Here is a 7,837-nt window from a genome sequence, read left to right as displayed (position 1 = left end):
GAACAAAATGATTACTGAACAGCAAGACTAGGCAGGAAATCATTTGGAGAAGATAACCTCTGCAAACGTCAACATTGCACTCTAAAACATTTAGTTGTGTCAAATTATGGTAAGAATTGTAAACAAAGTAAGTCCTTGTTGATCAGTATTTATTTCGGCTTTCAATATACGGCATATACATTTTAGCCCTATTCTTATTATAATTTGGGTTTTTCTTCTGTACATAAATTCTGTAAATATGGGTGCTGTTGACGGATTAAATTTCTTATTGGTCCCTGAGGCATTGGTTGAAGAACATGGCTTTTTATGTGACCTCTGAATTGTTCTTCCCTCTTCCCTTTCCTGTTCTTTCTGGCTCTGGACGCACACACCTCTGGACCTCCTCTATTTAACGCCGCTGTTAGACTCACAGGCTCACAAACCAACCAGCACATGTCATTTTCACACTAGTTTACTCTCAAATTACTGTCATGAATCTTTTACTGTTACTTTCAATAGCAGCATCAGTTGGTCTGTGCATCTGTGATCTTGATACAACTAAACTCAGAGGTAAGTCATCTCATGATTATTTCTAAATGCACGTTTGCATTAGATACATTTCTTATAGTGTTTAATTTCTTGTTTTGTTGGTTAAGTTTTCCCTGCAGCGGACCGAACCATTGCTGGAGTCTTCCAGGTGAGCTCTGTCAATGACTGGAATCAGGCCTACTATGCGTTCAATGCATCTGAAGCCCGTGACCTCTGTGAATCACTGGGAGTCAACATCGCTTCAATATCTCAAATAGAAAAGGCCCTGAGCAGAGGACTAGAAACATGCAGGTAAAACATCAATTAACTTTGATTTAAGTATTTCAAATTGTACTTGAAATTCCTTTTCTTTCTCAGGTTTGGGTGGACTGATGAGCATTTGGCTGTTGTTCCTCGCATAACAGCACAGTTAAATTGTGGACAAAACCAGACTGGTTTGGTCAGATGGAGAGCTGCGCTTACCAAACAATTTGATGTATTTTGCTTTAATGAATCAGGTATGAAAGCACTTTGAATTGCACTTAGTACAAATTGTGCTCTATAAATAATTTTGATTGATCTGCTAAATTAGCCAATTCAAAATAGACCCAGATTGAACACGGCATCAAGAGAATAAAACTACAAATGTATTGTTGTAAAGGGACCAAACAGGAACCAAGACAATTTCAACAATAAATTGATACAAATCATAAAATAAATCTGACTCTAAATTAAACTAGACCAGGACCTGTATCACTTTCCTTCTGTTAATTGTGTCACAGATACAGCAGCTCTTCTAGATCCTACAACAATGCCCACCCAGTCCACGTCTCTCTCCATGCTGCAAACGTTTGCCACCTTTCAGCCTATTTTCTTCACACTCATGGACAGTGAAGCTGAAAAGGCCCTGAGAGTCGGCAGTGCTAAGGGATCCTCTGGAAGTATGAGAATTAAATTATAACTGATAACATTTCAAATGTTTTACATTTTATGCCTATTCCGTTTTAGAAAAAACTGTGGTGATCACATCAGTTGTCGCAGTGTTTCTAGTTGCAATAGTGGCTGTTGTATACATAAAACTGTAAGTATATATATATATATATATATATATATATATATATATATATATATATATATTTCTTTTTTTTATATATTTAACCGTTTTATAAATGAGTAAAAAAAAAATCTGAAATTTTACCTATTTTTTATTTTTACCCAAAGAAAATGTAAGTCTGACAAAGAGCCGCATATTGAGAAAGAAGAATGGACACACGTCAAATATACAGAAACCAAGAAAAGTTGTCCAACTAAAGTGGATAGTGTTTGAATCACACTTTGCTATTGTACATGTGTATACTATATTATTTGAATCTGTTTTTGTTAAACTTTAACTGATGTCATATTGTGTCCACTAGATGGCAATACAAGGGCTAAGGTTTATTGATAAAAATGTAACTTGAAAATGGTTGAGTCACTGAAAATAAATGTATTTATTTCATTTGCTTCATGTTGTTTAGTTATTATATTATCCACACTATTTACAATATTTTCGATGCATCGCCATAAGAAAAGTGTTTTGTTTGGTCCATATTGTGTAGTTTAGCAACTGACTGCATCCACCAGGAGGCTCAGTTCGTTGCACAGTGTTTCATATCTGTAGGCCATTCGGATCTGGGGCACATTTGACCGTTGGATGTCGTTCCCTTCTGGTCCCTCTTTTGGATAGTTTTTTCCAATGAATTGCTGCTTTTCCTGAAAAAAAAAAAAAAAAAAACACTAACACATCACAGGCCACAATAATTAGGCCTGATTCATAAATTAAATATGAACCTCAAGGGAAAGACCACTCTGCACCACACTGTTCCTGGCTATTTCACAAACATCACAAGTGCTGAGCTTCCAGAGCTGAGCTGCAATGGCGTATTCCTCCATTAGTGGTTCCTGTGACACAATAAATCATCATCAATACTGTGTTTCAATGCAAAACACATGCATATATTGTGTATTGTCTTGACCTTGGTGTAGTGAAACTGCATGGGGTCATCAGTGGACAGAGACACACACAAGCCTTTTTGCAAGAACTCGAACAGTGGGTTTTTGGAGTACTCCAGAAACAGGCTGTTGTTGCTCAGTGGGGACATTGCAATCGGGATTTGAGCCAAGTAGAACAGGTACTGGAGAACAGGGCTCTGAACAGGAAAATATAATCATCATTACTCTGGAGGAAAATTTACAATCCTACAATCCTAACCTTAGAATAAACTGTGTGCCCTTCGATAGCACTGTAGTATAATGCATTGATAAAACACAACTGAAGTTTCAAGCAAAATCAAGACACCATTGTAACACATGACTAAACTTGAAATCTCAAACATGTTTAATCAGTGCATTTTACAACTAGTTTATTCTAAGGTTGCGATTGTCATTTTTCTAACACTTTTAATTCTGATAAACCTTTTTTAGGTTCAGTCCATGAGAAATGTTGTCCGCTCCTAGAAAAGCAGAGACCAAGTGAGTGATGGATCCAGACTCTCCACAATGGGGGCGAAACTGAAAGGTGCTGAGGCCGCGTTGTCTACAGAAAAAAGAAAGATCAAATAGTAAGATATTTCAATTATAAAACGATCATCAGATCATAGTCATTCGTACTTCCTGAGGTTATTGAGCATCATGGTGTTCGCATACATGAAGAAGGTGTAGTAACTGTATGGAGGGTTTTTATCGGTGTCCCACTCTGCTGGACTGGGACTTTTGGTTGAGAACCTGTGATGATAATGCTTGGACTCATCGTCTACACTGTCGAAGCCAGACACCTGCAGTGACCACATTGTAATCAATATAGAAAACTATTCAATGTAAAGTAAATTATACATAAGTAATAGCATAACAAGAATAACAATTTCCAATCAATCTAACTGTACCCTTGCTACCTAAGAAAACCACCAACATGAGCCACAATGAAGAGACTTTGTGTTATGCATTGTCATTAGTCGACACCTCTAAAGACAGTCAAAGAAAGCTTACATATTTGAGGAAAACATAAAGTTCCTTGTGGTCCTGTGGTTTGATAGTTGCCTCAAATAGGGGCATAAAGACGTTTTCCAGCATCTTGGAGAAGTTGTCAACCAGTCCCTTTGCCTTGAAAATATCGCTGAAACAAACCAAACTTTAATCCAGGCTCTAACTGTTTTGTCTGTTGGTGTAATAGGACTTACTATATCCGTGGCACCTGAATGATCCACCTCAGGTTTGGGGAGTACAGTTTGTGTTGAATAAACCATTTGGCCAGATCATCCCACTCCTCTCGACTCTTGCCGTAGATAGACAGTCGCGGCTCTGCATGCTGGTACTTACTCTCTTCTAGATCGTGGGCTACTTCCTGGTAGAGGGGAAAAAACTACATTATTTCTTCCTTTGGGATCTGAATAAGGACAAACAAATAACTGACCTTTATGATTTCAGCTAAATACTCTCCTTCAATTCTGTTGTCGGTTTTCAGAAAAATCTGTCTAAGTTCACTAGCTCCCATTGGGTTATACTTAGAGTTGAATTTATCAAATCGATGAAAGGTTTGCCTCCCCTGTTTAGTTTAAAAGGATAATATAGCAGATACACGTTCAACCAAATCACAAAATGTGCTCAAATATGTAAAAGTACACTCTTTACTTACAGCATGCACATCAAGAGAGTCAACTGTTAGGTCATAAGGGTCTTTGTGAAGGTCACAAAACACCTCTCTGAGAGTCAACATTTTTCCATTTTTTTCTAAAACGATTCGATCTGCATCCGTTTGGTATGTCTTCTGAATGAACGTCAGCAGGTGTTTCTGGGACATGCACGCTGAAGCGTGAATGTGAGTGTCCACCTTTAGGGAGAAGGATACTTGTCATTTTGGTCTAAAGCAGGGGTGTCAAACATGCAGCCCACAAAACATTTATCATTTATATTTATTCCTTTTCGATGCATATATATACGTTTTTTTTTTTTTTCACTAGAACTACGAGCCCCATAGTCCTTTGCAGCAGCAGCCCTTTTCTTTTTTAATTGACAAACATTGACAGACTATACAGAACACAGAGTAAAGTACAGATAAAACAGAAATAAAAAATAAACAGGTTGAGGTTTGTAATACAGAGAGTAATATGTTACAATTACGATGGATTGAAAAATGTCCTATATACTTTTAATGTTTTTATTGATTTTTTGTTCCAGCCTATATTTAAGGAGCTTATGTAATTGTGCAAGTCATATATACATAACTTAAAGAGGGGATGGTTATTTTCCTCATATTTCATTATATGAATGTGGAATTTACCTAATAAAATTAGCAGATTGACTATATATTCCAGTCTTTATTCTTATTGTTGGAATACTGCTGACAACAGGGTTATTATAAAAGAGATGTTTTAGTTGCATTTGTCTGACTTTGTTGTTTTAAGCAATAGTCAAAAGCTATTAGCCAGACTTTCACCCATCTTATATCGACAAACTGGGCAGCCCAGTATGCCTTGCTGGTATGGATAATATATATATTCTAATATGCTTATTTTATCTTTGATGTCGATTCCATTAATTAACAGATGGAGTTATGTGTTTGTGTTATTTTCTTAAGTCCTTTGGTCAGCTCCATCATCCCTTTGGGAATGCTTTTAAATACATATGTATATTCTTGAGTCTTACAAAATTGTACTTGTTGATAAAAAAAAACATTTTTCAAAAATAAAGGTTTACTATGCTTGGTTATGGATTAATTGTTCCAAATACTTGTTCTATGGAGTGAGCAGTTGTGGGTGTGGCAAAGTTTCCATGCTAGCAATACCTGTTAGAAGCAGGCGGACAATTTGATTGGTAGCTTAAGAATGTTGTGACATTTTAGTAGAAATTGTAAACCTCGATCTCACTAAAAAATTAGTTGAGAATAAAAAAAAATACCAAATTGAGTGAGGAGTTCCAAGTCCTTCGGCTTCCTTCGGTCTGGTTAATCATTATTTTCTGATATAGTGACATCTATTTTTCCATACCAAGTTTTATCTTATTACATGCGTCTTTGCTGACCTCTAGTGACAATTCTGGGTAAACAAATCTCAACACATCCTCTGCCGTCAGGAGGGTTCTTCCCCATACAGAAATGTCCCTTTGTAACCATAAATTACAGATTGCTTTAGTCTTTTTTAGTTTGGGGCAAAGCTTATTTTTCCCCTCTCTTTCTAATTCTTAGTGATATGAATGCCTAGATATTTCACATTTTCACAAACAGCACCAATACTGAGTGAAGCAGCTGTGAGCTCTGACTGTGTCCACACGAATGTGACTGTGAACACAAACACAATGCACTCATTTGATTCACTTCATGAATAATTTGTCACTAAAATAAGCTTCATCCATCCATTTTCTACCGCTTGTTCCCTTTTGGGGTCGCGGGTGACTGGAGCCTATCCCAGTGACTTCGGGCCTTAAAATAAACTAAAAGTATAAAATTAGTGAGCCATATTGAGTTTGTGCAGCAACAGGGCTGTGATATCAACATTTCATATCAGAAATCATATCACAAGTCTATGTTCCTGCTGCTGATGTCTCAGTCTTTCACCTGCAGCAGATTTGTGGAACAGTGTCCACAAATAACTATTACAAGGCTATATAAAGCTATGTATTTCTTATATTTTTTATATTTTTATTTTTTAAGGTATGTTTGGCCTGCGACCCAACCTGAGTATCAAAATTCGGCCCGTAGTCTAAAATGAGTATGACACCCCTGCTGTTAAAAAACATTAGGATCGCTACAAAATACGTACCTTTCTGACATTATAAAAGTCCCTATGAGCCACACTTTTTAACTCCTTCAACTCTGCCGTCTCATTTACCATCTCGTGAAGGTGGAATTTGGACCTTAAAAAATTCAGTCTTCTGTGGCAATAAGTTTTCCTGCACAGCAAAAAATATAAGTAACTTGTGTTTAACCAAAAAGTTTTATTGCAATTGGGGGTATCTATCCAACTTTGCATTTTAAGTCAACTTACGTGGGGCCATCTGCAATCATAGTCAGCAGTTCAGTGAAATGTGTTGCAAAACTACACATGTCCACACTAGGCATGAATTGCAGCTCTTGGTTCCTGTCATCAGTTGTAGTTTCAAAAACATTCACAATCCCGTCAACCATTGCCAATGTATAGGGTTTATTCTCTGGAATGTTCTCCATGCTGTAAGGGTCTTCGCCATCTTTTGGACTGGGGCATATATCTGAAAGACAAATGTTGATTAATTTGACTAAGCTGTGATGGTGTTCTTTTAATGCTCCTAACCTGGCAGCATTTCATCCTCTTCGGTCCACGTCGTGTTTTCAGTCTTTCTCAGACATTGGGCTGTGGATCTGCAGAATTTGTGATATGCCATTTTACAGTAGTGTTCTCTGAGGGCCAGGGCTTTTAAAAGAGCTTTGGCTGAGTGCTCGTAGTCGTCAACAGCAAGCTATTTGAAGGAAAAACACAATAAATTATTGTAAAATAATGTTTTTTGGCTGTTGAATTTTGAGCCTTACTCCAGCGCAGTGGTCTCCACTGATAACGACTCTTTGGAAATCAGGACAGTTTTCTATCAGGGCGCGTCGGGTCAGGAATGGCGGCGTTACTGCCAAAGCCCCCAGTTCTGGCGGCATTATGTTGTTGCAGGACAAAGACCTGGAGCGAATCAATCTTAAGCTTCTTCTTCTGCAAACACGTCCACACAAGCCTGTCAGGGTGTTACTTGAGCCATTGAAATATGTTGTCTTGGCGTTTGATGTTTTGACAAGATTTTGTCACTAAAACTTAGAAGTTGATTTCAATACTACGGAAAATGCTTGTGAAACATGATTGTACTTTCTTTATGTTTCCATGTGGTATTATGATAAGGTTTTGATAAAACTCAAAACCAAAGGTCAAACTTGGTCTTGATTGTGTTTTTTTTTTTTGTACCAATACTTTTATTCAATTAGTAACTAGTTTTGATACTAGTTTTAGCATTGATTAGTATCTGATTTTCAATACTTTTGACAACCCTATCGTGATGAAATAATATATTGTTGTCAGCTTACCTCTTGACTTGTTCCATAGACTGCTCCTCTGCCAGCTCTTTCAGGATATCATGTTCTTTGGCCTGTCTCAGACTTATGGGACATTCCTCATGCACAGAGAATATAGACATGTCTATGTCATCCTTCTCGATCAGACCAGACTCATCCTCCTCAGCTTCAAGCACGTCTTCTTCCAACTCACTGAAGGTGACCTTATCCAACTCGTGTTCCATGACTGCAAAAAAGAGCAAGACAGTTTGCAAAAAACTACTTTCAAGCAGC

At 37.4% G+C, this 7,837-nt stretch overlaps 2 protein-coding genes across 2 annotated transcripts; one reads left to right on the top strand and one right to left on the bottom strand.

Moving 5' to 3' along the window:
- Nucleotides 1–414: 414 nt before the first annotated feature.
- On the top strand, nucleotides 415–2,074 carry lyve1a (lymphatic vessel endothelial hyaluronic receptor 1a). The gene is made up of 6 exons (XM_072465327.1): nucleotides 415–549; nucleotides 636–819; nucleotides 886–1,025; nucleotides 1,290–1,448; nucleotides 1,516–1,588; nucleotides 1,729–2,074. Exons 1-6 carry the CDS (start codon nucleotides 471–473, stop codon nucleotides 1,832–1,834), a joined length of 741 nt encoding a protein of 246 aa, XP_072321428.1. The 5' UTR covers nucleotides 415–470; the 3' UTR covers nucleotides 1,835–2,074.
- ampd3a (adenosine monophosphate deaminase 3a) lies at nucleotides 1,979–7,788 on the bottom strand. Its single transcript, XM_072465578.1, has 14 exons — nucleotides 7,577–7,788; nucleotides 7,043–7,211; nucleotides 6,807–6,972; nucleotides 6,525–6,744; nucleotides 6,300–6,429; nucleotides 4,178–4,372; nucleotides 3,956–4,087; nucleotides 3,723–3,886; nucleotides 3,532–3,658; nucleotides 3,157–3,320; nucleotides 2,962–3,082; nucleotides 2,523–2,696; nucleotides 2,338–2,448; nucleotides 1,979–2,259 (listed from the first exon to the last, which is right to left on the bottom strand). Exons 1-14 carry the CDS (start codon nucleotides 7,786–7,788, stop codon nucleotides 2,107–2,109), a joined length of 2,238 nt encoding a protein of 745 aa, XP_072321679.1. The 3' UTR covers nucleotides 1,979–2,106.
- Between the last annotated feature and the right edge of the window lie 49 nt (nucleotides 7,789–7,837).

This window comes from Eucyclogobius newberryi, unplaced genomic scaffold, assembly GCF_026437365.1.
Source record: "Eucyclogobius newberryi isolate DKJ021-1_F unplaced genomic scaffold, fEucNew1.0.hap1 SCAF_5, whole genome shotgun sequence".
Taxonomy (NCBI): domain Eukaryota; kingdom Metazoa; phylum Chordata; class Actinopteri; order Gobiiformes; family Gobiidae; genus Eucyclogobius; species Eucyclogobius newberryi.
The sequence above is the reverse complement of the archived record's forward strand: the minus strand, read 5'-3'. Positions and strand labels throughout refer to the sequence as shown.